The sequence below is a fragment of the Rissa tridactyla genome, chromosome 2, assembly GCF_028500815.1.
Source record: "Rissa tridactyla isolate bRisTri1 chromosome 2, bRisTri1.patW.cur.20221130, whole genome shotgun sequence".
Taxonomy (NCBI): Eukaryota; Metazoa; Chordata; class Aves; order Charadriiformes; family Laridae; genus Rissa; species Rissa tridactyla.
The window spans coordinates 118382535-118403245 of NC_071467.1; the positions used below are offsets into that span (position 1 = coordinate 118382535).

General features: G+C 40.8%; 1 protein-coding gene across 7 annotated transcripts in view; it reads left to right on the plus strand.

The window, feature by feature from the left end:
• Window positions 1-20711, plus strand: part of MYRIP (myosin VIIA and Rab interacting protein) — a 261162-nt gene that overhangs the window by 137406 nt on the left and 103045 nt on the right. For all 7 annotated transcript variants that reach the window (XM_054191437.1, XM_054191436.1, XM_054191439.1 and 4 more), the window contains one exon: window positions 2293-2514. In XM_054191437.1, coding sequence (XP_054047412.1) covers window positions 2293-2514 — 222 coding nt within the window. The remainder of the gene's footprint in view (window positions 1-2292; window positions 2515-20711) is intronic.

Consider the following 20711-nt stretch of genomic DNA (forward strand, 5'->3'; position numbering starts at 1 on the left):
CTCAGCTTTTGCTATGTACCAGGCTTTATTAGCTCTGTTGTGAACGAAACTGCCTGTTTTTATATCGTGCGAGCATTATTGTAGTGCCTTAATAGGTGGCTTTGCTTCTGCGGTTTATTTTGCTATCCTGCATAAGAGCCCTAATGAGGGTTCAAAACACCACCGAGCATGTTGAGTGTGCGGGCTGACACTACCAAAATATCAGTGTTACTAATTCTGGGAGATAATAGAGCTGCATGAGGACAAAAATCTCTTCTTTCACTGTTCCTCCTGACCTCGACTGTTCTCATCTTACGGGGAGGCCAGCATCTGCTGCCTGGGGTCTCTGGCCTGAAGCAAAGGCTGCAGCATCTTGGGCTGCTGACACTTCCTCTCTGTGCCAGAAATCCTCCTTGTATCATATAGCTCTCCCCTTCACCAGCTCCTCTTCTGAGACCCAGGGTTCCTGCCTGACCTCCTGCACAGTAGCAGGATCCGGACGCGTGCTGTGGATGGAGGAACGACGTAGGGAACAGCTTGCTCCTACTCTTGTTCCCCTAGAAAGATTGTCCATGTAGTACCATGGTAGGAGGGAGTAACGGGGATAAGAAAAACTAGTCTGACCATCCCATTTAACCTGTCGGATAACTTCATCAGTTTACACAAGGAAGCCAGTTTGACTTGCGTAATTCAGACATTTCCTCTCTTACATGATATTCTCTTACCTTTTTCAACTTTAACATTCTGTAAAAATGTGGAAAAACAAGGAAGTTTTATCATCCGGACAAAAAGCATAAAGAAATATTGTTTACTTGAAACTCCAAAGAGTATTTACTTGGGTTTGAGCAGCTGGTCTGATAGCCAAACCTTTGTACAGGGGACAAAGAGCAGAAACATACATTGTTTTGAAGTTTTAAATTTATAAAAGGTGTGTATCAGGAATATGGTTAAATATGAGGTATGTGCAAGTTAAAAAATGATATGCTGTAGATCACTGCCTTAATTGCCTTTTAGACGTGAGGTTTAGAACTGACCTGTCAGACTTTCATAAAATAGGCTGATTTTATTTTGAGTTATGAATCTGAGGCAGAAATGGCAAATAAGATGATGTGTAGCCCAGTAATGCAAGCCTTTTTAACATTCCAGGATTGGCTCATAATGATGTGTATAGATGTAATAAGTGTGTTCTTTCTTTCCTGTAACAAGCATTAATTTAAGTGCAAGTCAGCATGTCATGATTCTGTCTTCTTGCAACTTAGTCTATATCTTGTGGTACCTTTAAATTTTCTTTAGAATTTTGTGTTGCTGTGGTCTTCCAAGTGGTTCTTATCCGCAATTTGAAATAGTAAGGTAGACACCACTAATTATGAGAAATTGAAAGAATGAATATATGTACATGCACGCCGTTCTACAAGCTTTTATTTAACATGTATTTCATGAATCCTATTTTTTTCTCTTAATGTATATCCTAGTTGTATATGCCAGAAACTGCGATGAGTTTGCAGACTTGTTTACTTACACAACTGTTCCTTCTGGATGTTTTTTATTACTCATATTGTGGAATATATTGCCTAATTTGTAAAATACCAAAAGCACTGTAAAACGGGAGAGAGCAAATTACTGAATACTGCACACATACAATTTATTCTATCTTTTTTTTCTTTTTAATAAATGAGCTTTTCTGCTGGGATACAGAAGACTTGAGGGGGTCTGCAAACCCTTTCGCGAACAGTTGGCTCAGTATTGCTCCAAACTAGGAAAACACCCAAATGTCCCTGAAATGAAGTATGTGACTAACGTTCCTTGACAAATTGGAGCTGTTATGAATAATATGACCCCATGGGTCAGAACAAAGCAAACTTAACGGTTTTGTTTTCAAAGCTGTCAATCAGTAGGGTTTTTTATTAGTGCGCACCAAACCTTTTGACTTTTAGAGACTGATTTTTGATTTGTAAAGCGTTCGCAAAGCAGCCCTGAATTCTCAAATAACGCTATGGCTTTGCGCAGCTGGAGTACCTGGAGCAACAGCCTGGCTCTCCTGAGGGTGTCTCGCTGGAGTTGAGTGAAGGGAAATTGTTTACCCTGGCTCGTGACTCAGAGAGTTTAAATGGATCGGCCACAGGTGACTCCAGGGAATGTAGGAGTTTTTGTTTCCCAGTTCCGGATTTAGAATATGCATTTCTGACACTTCACACCTGCAAAAGTTATTTGAGGAGTGTAACATGAAGATGTGGGAGGAGGAGAAGGGCAAAGAGGAGGAGATTTCCCATTGAAATGTTGTTTATATTTTTGTTCTCTTGCTTTTCGTTGCAGCGAAATGAAGCAGAAGTTGGATGAAGAGGGTAACAAGTGCAGCATCCTTTCCAAGCAGCAGAAGTTCAACGAGCACTGCTGCATTCGCTGTTGTTCCCCTTTCACGTTTCTTATCAACAGCAAGCGACAGTGCCAAGACTGCAAGTACAACATCTGCAAGAGCTGCAGTTCTTACCAGAAGAAGGAGAAGGCTTGGATCTGCAGTGTCTGCCAGCAAGCAAGGTAAGGACCTATTGTTCAGCAACCTGCGTAAAGCAGCTGTGGCCTGACCTGAGCTTTCCCCTGTATTTGTCGGTAGTTAACACTGGCGGGATAGTACACGAAGTGCCTGTTTATGTAGGGGTTGATTTGTTCCTGAGGTACGACGTACAGGGGTTTTTTTGTAGAGGTTAATTTGTTCCGAGAGCGTTTGGTTACCTGTTGCGTTTTCCAGGCTTGCTTAGCTGGACCGATGAATCAGCAAGCCGTAATTGGACTTAGCCTGGGCAGGGCTGGGATCTCCTGAAATGCCTGGGTTACTAATGGGGCCTGAGCACAGATGGTGGTAAGGCAGTTAATCATTTTGCAGCAAATCCCACTGATGGGTGGGGAGTGTAAGGATGAAGATTGGTGAATAGATCATCCAGCTGTGACTGTGTTTTGGAGTGCTTTTCTAAATGCCAGCTTATTGGTGGGGATGCTTTGGGCTTACTTTGGCAAATAACCAGAGAAAATAGCAGTGTAACCTATTATGATTCTTAACATCTGTTAAAATGCTGCCAGGCTTCTATTTGCAGAGGGTATCAGGGATTTACCATTTCACCCTTTCGAGGCTAACATAGCCAACATGTTTAAAGATAGCACCAGAAAAACAAAGCAAATCTAAGCAAACACACAACAGCAGCAAAGGGGCCGTTCCCTGGTGGGTGACTGTGATAGTCCTCGTCTGTGTTGCAGGACAGGTTCCAAAAGCAGCCTTAGCTCTGGTGGTGTAGTACCAATCAAGGTGTTTTTACACTGACAAAAAGGATGAATGAAATAGCCCAATTCCTCATAGTTTAATTTTGACCGTTGGTGACTAAAACAGCTGAGCAAATGTGACAAAGATGGCTCTTTATTCTTCATCTTCCCCGTTAGTGGAGAAGACAGGATGATTCCTGTGCTCCTCAAAGACTCATTGCTCCCACTTGTTTCCCATCAACACCCACTTGGAATTTAAGCTTCCACACAGTATCTGTGAACGAAGCGTGTGCCCTTTGTCATGGGGCCTAAAAATCATAGGGATCCCAGATAGATGATGTCGTGTTTCCAAATGCCAGCCTTTGAAGCCAAAGGAGATTGTATTCTTCAGGGCACCTACTCCTTCCCTGCCTTTTACCTTGGAAAACCTCCACACAAACTCTTTCCTCCAGTGAGGAGGCAGAAGAACAACAGGAGTATCTTTTGCAGCGACACAGAGAGCTGTGGAGCCAGTGGTTCTTTCTGCTTTAGTCATTCGACCGTTGCATATTACACCTCTTCCTTCCACTTCTCCTGAGTTCACCCATTTGGGCAGCAGAACAGGCTGCCAGGTTTGCGGATGCTGATGAACTGCACTTAAAATAGTTTTTGCTGACACCACAAAAAAAAAAGTCTCAGAAGAATTTAATTTCAGAAGAAAAATCTGTAGCTGTATTATAAAAATGCCTTTTCTGACCCTTGAAGTCAGTGCTTTTCCCACAATCCTGTGGAGCCCTCAGAGTCACCCACCTCTAACTCAGTTATAAATGTTTTCTGTATTTATGAGACCTGAGACGCAGCTTGAGTTATTTTTCAGCGAATAAATTAACTGACACTGCTGCTAATCATCTTATGATCTGGTTTATTGATTGGACCGTGTGACTTACAGATCTCTCTAGGGGAAGCAGGGGCTGGCATTCCTCAGGGCCTGCTGAGCTGTTTTGGTTTGGTTGGGGCTTTTTTTGATTTTGGGGGGGTAGTGTGTTTTTTTGTTTTTAACTATCAGTCAGTATTTCTTCCAGGGAAAAACACAAGGGGAAACACCACAGTCTTGTGAGTTCCTGTCACTTTCTCAGCAATTTATCCCTCAGATGGAGGATGGACTGTGCTCTCCTGCCCCTCCCCAGCGCTCTTCTTATGTCTCTTATTTTTTCCTTTAGCACAAGTAGTGGAGGTGGTTCTCTGTTTAGCTGCTGCTAAATATTGCTGCACAATAGATAGTGAGCTAGAAATATCTGAGGGGACTGCATTTTCGGGTTGTTCTCTTTTTTTTTTTTTTCTTCTCCCCCTCCCTATATGGTTTTGCTTAATTCTACAAGAGTTAATGTTGTAATTCTCTGCTGTGCAGAAAGTGTTTAGATGAACTGGAAAAGTACAAACATACATAGTTCAGACTTCCTGTAATGATCTGCTTGTGCTCTTCAGCTCTGCTCTAGAGCAGTGCTCGAATAATCCTGAGTTTTATTTTTAGTATGTATTTAGAATATATCAACCAGTTCTCTGATGTCAGAAGCAGTTTCTTGCTGTACAGAAGGCTATAAAGCATTCTCAGCATAAATTGTTTTTGTAAAGATGGTTCAACTTATGCATTAGAGCTTGAGACTCTAATTTGGTGAATTACTTGGAAGATACGTTTTCTTTGTCTGCACATGTGAAAATTCTGAAAAGTTCTTGTATGATGTGGGAATCAAAGTTAATGACTTGGGGATGGTTAAAATATTTTGTAAGGCAGTTCATTGTATAAACATCGCTTTAGTTCAGATTTAAAACCCTTCTGGGAGCTGTAACCTTTTCTTTAGAGTATCTTATTTCCCATTATCTTCCTCCAAAAGAGCGGCATCAACTTTTGCAGGTAGTAAATAGTCTCCTGGTAGATTCCTGCATCGAGGTGATCTTGATACTGAAGAAAATCTGACCTGTTGAGTTAGTCTCTCAAGGCATGACCCTAGTGGAGATACCTGTTCTGTGGAAGTCGATTTTCATCTTCCAAGTCAAAGACTTACATTAACATTTATCAAAGAGCAAATAAGCAGGTCAACATTTGAAACATAGAACATTTGTAGAAAATTGTGCCCCAAAGTTAGTTTCTGCTTCTTCCAAAAGCAGGAAACTCTTCAATAAACCAGTGAAAATTTTGGTGTTTCAACTCCTTTAAAGCACATCTCCTGTTACAATGCATCTTTTAAAAGTTACGAGATTCAGCTCACTATAGAATCTCTGTGCTCAGAAGTGTCTCTACAGCACTGTCTGTGTGGATCTTGTGAGGAGCTGGAGAACCTTCCTTCACTTTCCCAGTTTTCCAGGCTTCATACACATTCTTCTAATGCATTTTGGTTTTAGATTTATCTCTGGATGTTGTTATTAGTGTTCTAGGACTTTTTTTCTCACATATAGGTATCTTCTCAATTTCTAAGTATGTTATGATAAAGTTGTATATTATTCATTTCAAATTTTCAATTTGTGTGTAGTGCATGTCTAGTTCTTCCAAAGCTTTGTACCATGGCTCCTTGTTAGACATCCATAAGACAATGTGTTTAGGCAGCTTGCTGAGGTCTGTATCTCTGAAGTCCTCTTGACTAAGTAGATTCCAGGCACAGTTTTTTTTACCCTCTTGATTAATACTTCTGATGCTAGACAGGGGGGCTCTTTTCGCGTTTATTAGAAATACGGCATGCTTTCCATTTGTCTGAGACCATTTTCTTTTCCAACCCCCAAGTAGCCATATCCCAGAACACCCAGGCAGTGATACTCTGCTTTCCAGTTTAACACTTATACTAAAAAAAAAAAAAAAAAAAAAAAATTAGTGTAAGCTATTGAAAATGCATGTTTTTGCAGACTTTCTAAACCAGTCATGCTTTACATCTAGACTGCAGGAGAGGTATGTACAGATCCATCCAAAATAAGGCACACAAACATGTGGCCGTCCACCTCAGCTTTTCATCACTGTCGTTCATGAATCCCCCCACATTCTTGGTTCCCTTCTTCTGGTATCGCCATCTGCATATCAAGAGGTCTCTGTCTCTTGTGAGTGGGAGCGTGGACACCTAATTCTTTCATGCCTTCACATCCATCTGCTGTGTGGTTCTCTAGCTTGTTCTCAAAACCCTCACTCAGATGATGAAAGTTCATCCTCTAGTGGCGCCTTGCTTCGCTCCCTTGAGCCAGGCTGTGAGTAAGGGAGCATCACCCGGTCTGCAGGAAGTCATATTCCTGCTTCATAAGAGCTGCTTTGCTCTTGATGGTCCTTTGCCAATGGCAGTTATTAAGAGACAGCGACCCAGGCGCTGCGTCTCTTTTCCTTAATGATGTTAACTAATGAAAAACACAGCCGTGCTGCATACGCTTAGACTTTGTGCAGTCAAAGTAGCGTTCCGAGTGGCTCAAAGTGGGTCCCAAAAATTATCACGCTGGTGGTTTGCAGCTCAGATTTATTTGAATGTTTAAGAGAACTGCTCTTTTGTTTGTTTGTTTTCATACTCCCAATTTGACTGTTGCTTTAAAAAATAGAAAGCAAGAGAATGTCATTTATCATCATAGACTCTCAATCTGGAGTTATTTTTTAATGTTCTTTACAGTTTCTTCTGAGTTTATTGTGGTGCCCAGTTGAAAGGTAGGGTTCTAACAAGACTCTAACAATTTGCATCAGTAGCAAATGTAATTGTCTTACTGGAATTTGAAAATTAATTAGAATTAGATTAATTAGATATGCATTAGATTTTTTTAAAATGTATGTTACAGTGAGACTTGAAGAAAATTTATTAAGGCCTACTCTACCTACAGTGCCCGGTACATTTGTCTCTCACTAGGATGTATTGGGATTGATGCTAATGTAAAAATGGAGCAATGCTTCTGATAACATGAAAATTGCAATAGAAAATAAAAATCTAGGCTCAGTGGGCAAACAGAATACCCTTCAAACAGACTGGAGCTTTGCAAGCCCCAGGAACAGTCCTAAATAAAATATTTATATTTCAGATGGTTTTGTTAGGTGGGACCATTCACTGTAGTGCACGTTAATGTCAGCAGAACGGAGTGCAGTTTTGTGAAAACATAGTGAAGTTGATGGTAGATGTGATTTTAGCTTGCCAAAGGATACATCCCTTCTGCTTAGCTGCTGTAAGTTTTAGTATAAAACTCTTTATAGTCTTATAGGGGGAAAAAAGAAAAAAAGAACCAAAATTTGTCAGAACCTTGGGATGGTAGCTGAGAAAATGAAGCACTCCTTGTTAATAACTGAACCTTGTATTTGTTGATGCATTTGGCTGTAACAAAAGAGTTTGTCTCAGGACTTAGTTGTGGAAGGCTGATGAATGTATATTGCTGCTTAGCAATGTTGTTTTGCTTTCAAGCAGGCTAAACCATCTGGCAAAAGGACCCTGAAATATCTTTTAGGTTTCCTGCCTCAACCAAAGCTTGCTGCTTTGTGCATACCTTTGTGAGAGCTGAGTGTTTCTGCTGCCTGAGGTCCTCGTCTGACATTAGCCAGAACTTGGAAGCTGTGACTTTGTCATGTAAATGCCAGGAAATGTGTTTTTCCTTCTGAGATAGAGTTGGCTAGGAATGGTCACTTGCTGTGTGGCATAGCAGAAAAGATAAGTTTTAGCTCTTCTTGCATGTTGTCTTTGCTGGACCTATATGGGTCTTACTCTGCTTTTTTAAAAGTACTCTGAAGATTCCATTCATATTGTTCTTAAGGGATTTACTAACTTCAAGTAAATAGCAGTGAAAATTATTTTCCTCAGCTGTATATACTTGTAGAAATCGATGCAATTCTTTCCAAAAATGCCTGCTGCTTTATTGCAGTTTTCCTCCTCCTCCTTCTTCCATCACTATCTCTCTGTTTTGTATCCCATCTCTTGATCTCGGTCTCCTTACCATGCTTATGCATCACAGTGCATCACAGACACCGTATTGTTTTGCTTACAGTACCCATGGAGAGCAAGGGCAATAGCTTGGGTTTTGCAGAAGAGCCAGGAACAGTCTTGGGTTTATTTAGTTGTTCCCTAGCTGGAGGAGGAGAGAGAGAACCATGCAAACTGGTTGCTTTGGCAGGTTGATCTCTGCTGGGTTTTTTTGCTATCCTGATCTGTCTTAATTATTTCTGAAGTATGCACTGTGAAGAATTTCAATTCTGCTAGACAGAATAAAGCTGTACTTGCATAACACACAGCAGACTGCAATGCTGCTTTATGAACAGTATCTAAAAATGGAATCGAAGAGGAGAGTAAGAAAGAGAGGTCTATTAAAATGGCTAAATACAAGTGCTAATTAGGCAATCTTTTCTAGCTTTAAGTAGCCTCGGAAGTGAGCGTGTGGCTGAGTGCCTGGAGGACTAATCTGTGTTTTCGGAGCTCTGGATTCCAGTTCTAGCTGTTCACCTGATTGTCAAGTGACCTTGGGGAAGTTTCTGTGTCTCAGATTTCCCCGTGTGCAGAATGGATTTAATGGTGCTGAGCTCTTGGAGGTCAATGGTTGAAAAGGTAAATGCTGTGGCTATAAAGTGCTAAGTATTATTAATGTACTGTTATTATAGAAGTTTTGCTGAAGTCAGCACGGTTAAAACCTTTTCTTGGTGTGCTGCAGCAGCATGGAAAAGTGTGTGCTTGGATTCTTGTAGGGAATGAATGAGGATACAGTACCACAGCTTTATTTTCAATGTTAATAAAGAAATGTTTGCCTGTGTTTGGCCCCACCTACCTTTGGCAGGTCGTAATAAGAGAAAGTTACCAAACATTTTCCCTAGTAGGATTAAATGTTGTGTAAATAGTGTGCAAAAATATTGGGACTGCTGTACTGGGAGGAGGGGAATATGTAAGGATGTAACAGTTTTTCCACATAATAAGCAGCATACAAAGTATAGATCGGACTTATTTAGCCTTTCAGTTTTGCAAAAGCTGAGGGGCTTTCAGTGAAGGTGTCAAATTGAAGGCTAATAAGAAATACACAGGATCCTTCAAGTGTGGGCACTTAAGTGGCAAGTGAGAACATCACCCCATACAGTAGCTGAAATATGAAATCTTAAGTATCAAGCAGAGTTTAGGGAAGAATTCCCCTTGCGCCAATTCTGTAACTGGGACTTCATGTGCTCTGCGCCCCGTCACTGACTACTGTTGCAGGAGCAGACTTGGAGGGCTGTGGGCCATGACAGCGCCTGTGTTGGGGTGGTGGCAGTCGGGGAAGACGTAGGGTTCCTGGTGGTCAAACCAGGGAGAACAAGAGATGGCAATATCTGATTAGAGGGCTCAAATTTACAAACATGTGAAGCAGTAAAGGATTGCAAGCCAAGGTTTTCCTCCAAGAATAAGGAAAAAAAAAAAAAGAAGTTACATCATGTCAAAAAACAGCCTGTCATTCTGACACGTGGACGTACCATTAAACATTTTAAAATTATCAATAGTGGAAGATTGCTAATTGACTTGATATATGTTTGTTTCGGCATTTGCTGAGTCTTCAGGTTTTCTCCTGCTGTATTTGTGCAACCATCAAGCTTTGCCGAAACACAGAAATCAGTCACTTCTTCCAGCTGGCACCGACATTGCTACCGCCAAGAGCGAAGTCAGCGTTTGGCCTGTACTCTGCCAGTCCATGTGCACGCTCTTTGCTTTTTCCAGTTGGGAAGTTTGACCTTGAAGGTGCTGGGTTCATAATGTTTGGTGGGGACAGCTGTGAATTTAAGGAACTGGGCATTGAAGAGAGGAGGTCTGTGCAGTGAAGAGTCTTTTCCCACCTAAGCACCACATAGGTTTAGCTCCCATACACTCCTCCCAAGGAGAGGAAACTCTTTATACCTCTATTGTATGCCCCTCTGTGTCTGTCATTATAAACTATATATAAAGAGTATTTCCGCAGTCCACAAGTAATTCAGATGTTTCTGCCAAATCGTATTATTTTTATCCCACTTCCTATGGATGAAAGACCCTCTGTGCCTCCTCAGTGCTTTTTTCCTCCAAAAGATTTATCCTGTTAACTGTGAACAGCTGCCCAATTATGTGTGGGTACCCTTAGAAGCATTATAAATGCTGTGGTTAGCAGAGGGGTTTTTTTTCTTGGTGATAAAATTGGAAGTCCTCCAGACTGGCAGCCACTAGCTGTGAATGGCAATAACAAATGTGTCTTTCCTCTAGCTAATGCACTTTGCAATAAAGAATAGTACCCTCTTAAAAGGTTCTTGTGTTACCAAAGAAGTTAAAGTGAGAATTTAATTTGTCATTTTAAAAAAGCTTAACCAGATCAATAAATAAGTCCCTCTATGCTCTTATTCTTCAGACCCCCCCTCACATTAAATAGATAGTTAAGCACTTACTGCTTTGTATCTTCAATAAGAATCCATGAGATCGTACATTTACATATTTCACCAGGCAGTAACTCATCCTGCTTCTGTGACCTGAGGGAGAAGGAAGGTGAAAAAAGGAATTGCCCTGTCTTTCTGCCAAAGACAGGGTTTCCAAAATTTGTGTGCAGAATTAAAAGTATGGCTTTCTTGTACTTTCTTGTAGTAGCATACTAGGTTTTTGTGAAGTGTTACTCCAGATAAGCACCGCGGGAGTCTGGCTGGTGAGTTAATGACACTTCTTGCATCTTCCACCCCCTCCACTTTCAAAATATGACCCTACACTCGTGGATCGTGCAGTAAGTGGTGATGCCTGCCAGAGTTACCTGTACTGGAAGTGCGTTTCATGCTCTTTCGTATCCTACATCACACCTGCACCTTTTGCTACAGCTGTCCAGGCAAGCATCTTGTTCATTTTAGCTCGGGAGCTAATAGACAACTCTTTTTATTCTGTATCCACAAACAAAATCATGTTAACGTAAGGGGAAAACCATCTGTGACCTAAAGCTGTCTTTTGAGTTTGCATCTCCATTCATTTCAGGTTGTCGTATCTTTTTTTGCAGAAACAGCTTCAGAAATGAAGATCAAATTTTGATGAGGTGCCTAAATAAAAGCTGACTTAAAACAAAACACTTGATTGCAGAAGTTGTGAACTGTTTGAAAGTGCTGTTTGATCATAGCAAAACAAAGCTTCCTGTTCCTTTTCAGATTAGTATTGAATTTATAGTGTGCGTGGTTCTCATCAGAAGGGTGCTGCAGTAAAAATGGAAATTCTTTACAAGCCCATACTTGCTTTGACTGGAAAATGATGAGGCCCAACATGGAAATTCTGCAAAGGAGCCTGAGAGAGATCACAATTCAGTTGCCTGAAACGTGGGAGCTGAAGTTGCAACCTTTCCTCAGAATCATACCAAATATGTCTTTTGCTCTCCCCATACCCCCCCACCCTCCAAATATTTAAAACTCCTGTATGTTTCTGGGAATGACCATGGTGTGGTTTGACTTTTGATTCTCGATTGTTGGATGTCAACAGGGAGTTGCTAGCACTTTTCTGAAGTGGTTTTATTGGTGCTGTTGTTAAGGGGCTGTTCTGTGACCAAGTGGTGGTCTTCCTCGGCTGAACACTTCCACTTTGGGGAAGCAATCTTTGGAAGGTCGTGAGGTGGCCTTTGCTGCTGGATCTGTAATACTGCCTGCCCTGATTGTTTTGATTTGAAATTTAATATGCTGTAAAGCTTGTTGTATTCTGGTGAGTGATGTCTCTTGGCAATATGTGGAAGTCCGATGTCCGTACTGGTTCTTTTAGGTTTCATCTCTGTTCCTGTCCATTGATGTGAAGACTGAGGAGTACTTCTCTGGGCCCCAGCTTGAGAGAGCCTTCCATCTCTTTTCATGATGCTCCCAGAAGATAATTAGTGGTGAATGAAAGAGTTTGTTCATTTAAGAAATATTCTTTTTCCATCATCTGTCACAGTCTGAGGTTTTATGTGAGGTTAACAGGGTAATGAAGATGTCAAGGTTCACGTTGTCTTCAATTTGTTGATTACAGATTTGCTTTGTATTCATTTTTTTTTCCTGTCTCGTCAATGTAGTGGCTTGTAGAATAGTGCCTGGAGTGTGGAAACTTGAACGAATGCTTGTAGAGGACAATAGTGTAAAGGATGGTAGAAGCTGCATCAGTAGCCACAGTTGTAATTTTGTCTCACTGACATGTTTGCAGGGCTTCGTAACCGAGGGGACTTCTTAGGTTCTCTGTATCTCAGGTAGTTGCAATTATCAAAAGCACTTTCAGTCTGTGGCAAGATAAGAAGTGCATTAATAGCTGTTAGAGGCAAGGAAGGAGTTTGTCTTGTTTGCCCAACCCCGCAAACTCAGCGGTAGCCAGACCTCTGTCTGTGGTGGCAGTGCATATTTCTGATCAAAAATGCTTCTGGAAGTTCTCCTGAGGAGTGGGGGAAAACTGTAGAGTGTTGTGCTGTGAAGATTGCCCACTGTGAAATACATTTTGAATGTCTCTATCTCCCATGCTTTGGAAATCCGGAGCCGTTCTTTTTTGGGGGGGAAGTAATTCTGTGACATGTTTAAAACCAAACGTTGCAACTGGTGCCTTTAAGCCTTAGGCTCCATGACCTATGTCAAAATGCCTTCTTGTGTTTTGCTTCTAGGATCGAAGGGCCATTGGATGTAAGGGAATTTGAGGTTAATATTTTAGATTTGTCTCTGTGAATGTTGCTCCCTGGAACTGTTTCTCCGAGTACAGAAACTAGACCACTCACATGGAAAACACCTAAACATAGTGTGGCAATAATGGTTATTTGTCTCATCAGGGAAATTATAATTAGAGATCGAATATTCTTGGGAAACAACAGCTTTCAGAGCAGTATTACACAGACTTTGGGTAGCAAGGGTTGGTTATGAGACCTGCGAAAGCATGGTTCTTTGAGTCCATTCTGCGCAGTACATTTAAATACCGTATTTTCCACTTTAAAAGTTTTCCACTTGCTACCAAAGAAGGTGGTTCTGGCAAGAGAAAGAGCAACAAAATAGAGTGAAAGGAGATTGACAGGAAAAGCAGAAGGAGGAGGGTGGGGGGAATAGCACGATTATTGTTTGAAAAACTAGTCGTGTAACGTGTCACCATAATTCCTGACTGGCAATTAAACAGCACACATCTGCATAAAGGATTAGTGTCACTGGAGGGTAACATTCAGGATCTTGAACAATGCTTCCAGTATATAATTTGCAAATTCTTTGACAGATACCCGCCTCATGTGCGCCATACACTACTGTATTCCAGGGCTTAATATAATTAGTCCCAGCAAAACCAGACCTCCAGCTCCAGAGCTGGCTGGTTAGGACTTATAATATGCCTGTTGCATGAATAGATTTTTAAAAAAATTAGATAAAATTAATAGTAATAATAATAATAGAGAAAAATGCAGAGGTAAATTCAAAACTGTGCACATTGGTGAGCTCGCTGTAGTGAAACCGCTTTTGTGACACTTGTTTTAAGTGACAGCTCACTTTTGATAGTAGGATTAACGGCTGCCAAATAAACTTCCCAGATAATCAGTGTGGACTAGCTACAGTGATAGCATCCAGATTAATCTGGATGTGAAAAAGTTAAGGAAGGAGTTTCAGGACAGAAATCCTCTTTGATCTGAGATAGCCAGGACTCCAGCCCTGCAGGCTCTTTTGAGTGCTTTATTTAAATCTGCTGACTTTCAAAGGGATGCTGAGCATTGTGTTAAATGAGCGTTATATGTCAACTCTTGAAGGCTTGCGCTGAGTTTGGCAGTGTCCATCCCCCAGCTGCGGTTGCTCAGATGCTCCAGTTGCTGATATTGGGGAGTCACGTGAGGAAATTACTGCCTCGAAATTCTGAAAGTCAGGACTTAGCTCCCAGCTTTCCTGTCTGTCTAAGCATCTCTGTCTAAGGGCAGCTGTGTTAAACTTTGCATGCCCCAATCCCTTTTTGGTGAAATAGAATAGACAATTGTGGCGATTATTTTATGTTTAAGTGTAGAGCTCCTCAGGGAAGGATCACCTCTACAGTCTGCTTGACTCTCAGGTACAGTAGAGCTGATAGGTGCTACCGGAATGCTAATACAGATCAGCACCACTTCTGAACCCTCTCTCTTCGTATAACTGGGTGCCTTCCAGTACGTGGTTTAGCCTTCACATGGGCTTTGTTAACTTTTGTCACACAAAGATTCTGCTCGTCACAGTTCAAATTATACTCCTCCAGTTTTCAAAAGACACATGAAAAAATTGCTGCCCCAGCATTACTTAAGGTGAAAAGTGTTAGTTGTCAGAATTACTTTTTGAAATAGAAAGTGAATGTACGCAATCCGATTGACAAAGCCAGGCGGTGGCTTCTGAATTGTGCTGAATCTCGAGAGCTGTCTGCTATTTCCACACTTTTCATTTAGGTTATAAAGGCATCATCGTGGTTTCCAAAATTACTTGCACGCTTCCATTTTGCTGGATGATTGCTGATGCTGATTCTGTGTGTTTCGGATGTCTTTGGATGGTTTATGAAGGGTAGAAGAACTTCAAATCAAAACACAGCTTTAGTGTATACTTAAAGGTAGAAAATTAATACACAGATTCTGCTACAGAAGAAAAGAGCGTTTCCTTCATGTCTCTCCATGCCTTATATAACAGGCATATATGAGGGCTTGTAGATGGGTTTTTTTATAGTACATGGAGGGAGTAAATTTTTTTTATTGCTCTGTAGGTGACAGAATTCATCAGGTGAGGAAGTAGGAGGCAGACCTGGATTCTGCGTCCTACTCATAACTTGCTCACCATCTGGTGTTGAGAAGGTCAACCTGCCTTTCCATTTTTTGCTCCATTATGAAAGACAGATAATCCCTACCTTGATAAATTGCATTCATGTGGGCTTTGTATAATTATTTTTTTTCACTTGAGGTCATACAGACCTGGAGTATCTGAATAAAAAACATGGCTGTGACAGGCTCCATGTGGGAAATCAGGGGTTCAAAAGGCTCCCGGCTCTGATCATCTTAATGTGTCTGAATAAGGAACCGCAGATATGCCATACAGTTAACTAGGTGAGACATTTTAAAGCTTTTCTCCTTCAGAATCCTCTGTAAGGATCAGTCCAGAGTCTCATCTCATCTATCAGAAGTAGGATATCACCAGTCTACTTTTCTCTGTTATCCTTACTGTGTGTCCATGTGTGCTCTGCAGCCTGCTTATTCTTGGCCAGAATACGAGTTTGAAGAAGGGCTTTCCAAGGCAGAAGAGCGTTAAGTTAATCTGGTTTGCTGGAGGATGGGGTAACCCCACAGGTAGGTCCACAGTCAGAAAGGCATCAAGATGACTCAGAATATGCTTCCCTGTGCGCTATAACATGGGGAAATGGCAGGGTGGTGGGGACACAGAGCTGGGGTTTCCTCCATCGGATCAAAAAAACTGTAGACTTTTTTAAAAGTTGATCATTACTGCTGGTACTGCAGTGGTGTGTTTTTCCTGTGGTCAAGGCAGTGCAACTGAACTTGAGAGACACCTGTGAGGAAAGCGGCCTTTCCTGTCCAGGGGAGTGGAATCCGAGGAGAGCTCTTTGGCAAATTCTCTTAGTCGGTAACATAGCAGATGGGAAATCTTGATCAAAAAAAACCAGACAACAGAACAAAAATAAAGCGTTCCATTTAGTGAAGGGAAACACCTCCTCCGTAGTAGCTGTCTTTAGATACTAGATTTCATAGGTTTAATAATTTTTTTTAATAGTGAGGCAATGATCTATAAATGGTGCTTCTCCTAGTTAACACATAGATTGGGATTATCATACATCCTAATTAACGGATTGGTCAAGATTTGTGTCTGAGGCAAGCTGATTTGGTTGAACTCAGACACCTGATATAATAAACTCTGAAAGTTCTCTTTTAATGAGATTTTTCACAAGTAACCTGGTCCATTGTGGTGGGCTTTCTTAAATCGTAGCAAATCCTGTTCATGGAATCAGCAATGGGTGTGCTACTACAAATAGCAGCACCTCCCATCCTTTCCCTGGGGACCAGAAGATTGAAGTTTACAAAGAAAATGCATCTAGGGGACCAGAGGCAGGAATAAGAGCTTAATATAAGTGAGAACTGGGATTCTGTAAGTCATTTCCTTTTAGCAGGGATTGTAGAAATAGTCAGCTAACATGTATCCTAAGTGTTTTATTGTGCGTGTTACAACTTCGATTGTTATAACCTGTGGAAGATAAAATCAGCATGTAACAAACTGAATGTTGCCCTTCATGTCTAAGATCTGGATCATTCTGCAGCGGTACTCTGCCTGCTGAGGAAATTGTTATTTAAGCAGTATAGATGGGACAGCCCAAATTCCGTTATTTGTGTTTTGCAAGAAAAAAAAAGAAAAAGGCAATATCTGGTGGGAAAGAATTAGCTTCTTAAGAGAACGCTCTTAACTGGGACTCTGTGTTAGTTAGAATTTCTTCAGTAGTGGGAAGTTTCTGTTAAACCGAGCCGGAAAGCATAACTGCCCTACTGTGCTTTTGTGAAGGTTTCCTCTAGCTAAAAATGTCTTTTCCCTGTGGTAGCAAAGATTCTGGCAAATCTAAAGAGAGTTGGGGTGGGGAACCAGGTGCTAAATAGCTTTATTGCTTCTCTGTGATGTGACTTTTCCTAATCCCATCAGAACAGCAACATATTGGTTGCTTGGCTTTTTTCCCTTTTTTGACATATAAGACGAGCAGAAAAGCCTCTCCGTTCCTCTTTTAAAATGACTGGCTTTCGCTAGTGCATCGTCTTCCTGGATGGAGTAAAATGCTCTGTGGTACCAAAACCCATGTAGCAAATCTTCAGAGCCTCTGCACTGGCAGAGTGCCCTTCCCAGGGCAGAAAGGCTTCCTCCTTTCAGACGCGGATCTCACAGCTCTCTTCTGCTTTTAATTCTTGCTGAATAATTGTCTCCAGATGCTTCTGCAGATTCTTCTCCGATCTGAACGCTGCCCTCAGAATAAATGTAGCAGTTACTGCCTCTGAGAGTCTGCAGGAAGTACAGTGATTCTGCCGTTATCCTTACTGTTGGGATTTATTAAGGCTGCTGCTTTTATGCCTAATAATTAAAAAACCTGCAGTGTCATGGGATATTGCCGTGAGTCTAAAATGAATTAATTCAAGCTGACATCAAAATTTAAGTGAGCTTTGTTTTTTTCCTATGACAGGGAGCTGTACCATCCTGTGATTCTTTTTTTCCTCCCCTTTAAAACAAATTGCTAAGTTAGTCTGTGTGGGCTTGCAATAGAAAAATATTTTTTTTTCCAAGAGATAATAAGCTCCTCCCATGAGGTTGAGTTGCCTGGCTTTCTCCTATTACAACATTATCACAATTTTTAGTTATTTTCCTCCACTTGGTCCTGTTGCCATAAATTTACATTGAAAGATTACAAAATACTTATGGCCTTTTAATTGGTTTAGACAAAGCCACTGCAAGAAGTCCGTTCAGGTTCTGTGTTTCATTTGATGCCAAGAACTTAGTTGTGTGTAAAAGCACCATGTCTAAATGGCTTTTTCTGTGTATTTACGACCTGTTTGGCCTCATTACAAGAAGGACACAAGAAATGCTAATTTGGAATATTTAAAAATCCATAGTGGTGCTGTCAGAGGGAGGAAGAACCACCCTGAAACCAAATCTGCCTTTCAGAGTCAGCACGGATATGTCTAAGGGGATCTTGTGGTCCTGGTTTAGTTTATGTAAATAAATACTCACTAACATCATCTGAGAGATGTTACTTGATGTTATTATGCCAGTACTGTTTGTGCTTCTGTAATTGAAGTTAAAATGAATTTAGTATTTGAAGCAGAGCGTCACAAGAGGGATACTTCATATTACTCCTAGGGTTAACAAATATATTTAGGGAGTTGAAGTAAATATTCTGAAAATTTTATAAGTATCTTGATTAATTTAAATTTAAGCTAATTTCAAATTCATTTCTGTCCATAATAAAGGATAATGACAGAACAGGGTAGGCTGCTCAGACTTCCCGTTTCACTAAATCACTGAAAACTTTTGGTATATGTGGAGAATTTACTCCTAGGTCATGATTTTTCTGCCATTTTCTGTAGTTGAAAGTTTCTTTCTCAGCAGGGAATTAAAACCTAATGTTTCACTGTCACAGGCTTTTAAAATCCCTTTGCTGTCTTTAAATGACTTCCAAGTACTCTTACCTTCAGCAGGACGGGCTTCTTTTAAAATACGTATTACTCACTGATCTCTTAAAGGGACTAAATCTAAGCTCTTTCTGGAGAAGACAGTGACTTTAAACTATCCCTGCTGTATTCATCATGGGTGTATTCAAGTTTCATTCCCAAATGAACCACAACTTTTGCTGTGTCATAGTATGGCATGAGTGGGAATGAAAAGTGTTCTTTAAAAAAATCTTTAAAATCTAACGTGGGATTGTGAACCTTGTAGAATTACAGGGTATGATTGTTACTGCTTTTAGTTGTTTGAGTAATTCTGCTTTGCAGTTATGTACCTTCATGTAATTGCATCCATTTGAAATGTAAGTTGAGCTTTTAATTTGCTGGGTTTGGGATAGCTGGCACAAATTTACAATATTTTTTTTTTTTGTTACGTGAGTTTACTGCAGCAGACTCTCGACTGCAATGCTAGATTGAAAAGGGCTCAAACATTAAAACCAAGTGTTGAAATTATAACGGGGGGGGGATCATCTACATTTTTGAAGACAATACCGGCAGTTCATTTCCAAGTAAAAATACTGGCAATTCCAGCTTGCAAATAGTAGTCCAGGTACTGAGAAAACTAACGGCAGATGAACAGGCAAGTAACTGTATGCAAAGAAAAATGTAAAGTGTGCTCTCCAGAGTGACTGCTTTCTTTATGCTTTTGTGCTTACACTGGATACCTGCTATTTAAAACTTGAACCATTTTCCTAGAGACCTTCCATTTCTCTTTGGTGTCAAACATTTCCATGGTAACATTTCACTTTTCCGTTTTCCCTTTCGCTAGCTTTACCTTGAAATATGGGAGTTGGATATTGTTGAGAAAAGATACAGTTCAGTTCGATCACAGTGGTCTTGGATATTTTGACCGACATTATGTTTTATCAGCTAATACAGTACATTTATTCTTTGCGTCATTAGTGATCTGCTTGTCTTTTTGCTTTTCAGTTTCTTAATATTTTTAACATTCCGTAGAAGCTTGAGGGCTACAAAAAGAAAATTGTTGGGATTGGTTAAAGACGAGCTAATGCTCTAAGTATCTCGGTGACACACAAAGATAAATAAAGCAGATTTAAGCTGCAATGGTGAGATGTGAAATGTATGCATCGTAATGATTAAGACGACTATGAAGGGATAACTCAGACGTGTGCATTATCGATTTTTTTTCAGTCTGTGATTTCTTACTGGTGTGTCCACAGCACATCTGCCTTATTGTGGCCCCACTGCAAGGAGTGAAAAATGGACTATCTAGAGGCTGAAGCACTTGCTTCTTTTATTTCAGAAGCTGGGAGTAATGTGTTCAATAAACCAAAAATTGCCCTGGAGACACAGCCTGCGTTCCTGCACAGGAGCCACAGCTTCTGTATTCCTTCTGCAAAGAAAAAAAACCAAACCAAACCAGGTCTTCCCTGTGTGCGACTAGACTGAGACCTGCGTGCATCTTTAGCAAGGTCAGCATGTTTCAGCAAACCTTGCAGGTCTTTGGCACTCGAGGCAAGAGGAGTAGCAGGTGGTCACCCTTCGGGAGGCAGCGTGAGAGGAAAACGGGATGCTCAGAGATCTGTCAAAAGAGACGACCCGGGCTCTGCCCCTGCCTTTGCAAGCAAATTTTTTTATAGAGTGTGTCAGCAAAGTCACACATCTTTGCGTAGTCTCTGTAAACTTCACTATGGTTCTCAAAACCACACATCTTGCCGAGTTTTGTGGGGTTTTGTGGAGACACATTCAGAAGTTGTCCTCCACCGCATTCAAGAGCGAAGCATCTCCAAGTAAAGATCACAAGATAAATGTTTTTAAATATGTGAAAAGCGCGTTGTTCTTTAGCCTCATCCTTAGAAAATGCAGAACAGCATTGATTTTTTGGTTTTTTTTAATGTTTAATATAAGGCAAATCCCCGGCACAGCATGGTTAATTCAAAGGACTTCAAGTTTATCAAAGTAATGAACAACAGATGAAGGTACGTCAGGTAATCTTAAGAGTAAGAGTGAATTATAAGCCAGTTTACTGTATACTTCAGACCTTACCTGTCCACCTCCTGACAATCATGTAATTAGCTAACTTAATTGGAACACACATTCTACCACTGATTAGTAGTTTCATTTCTTACCGTGTGATCATAGATGATAATAAATGATAATAAATCGTTTTCTGATCGTTGTACCCCTTTTCTGCTTAGAAGCTAATTGCGTTACAGGGTATGTTTATCTTTCGCTAGGCTTAAGTAGCTGGTTTCAGCAAGGGGGCCACCACATGAGGGTGTCGGACTGCCTTGCAGCCATGTTACTTTCTGTTGTAATTCTGCTAGTTTTGGCAGCGCAGTTTCGTTCGCTGAGAAAGCATTAAGATACCAGCAGGTGCTGGGAAAAAACAGGAAGCAAGAGCCTTGTTT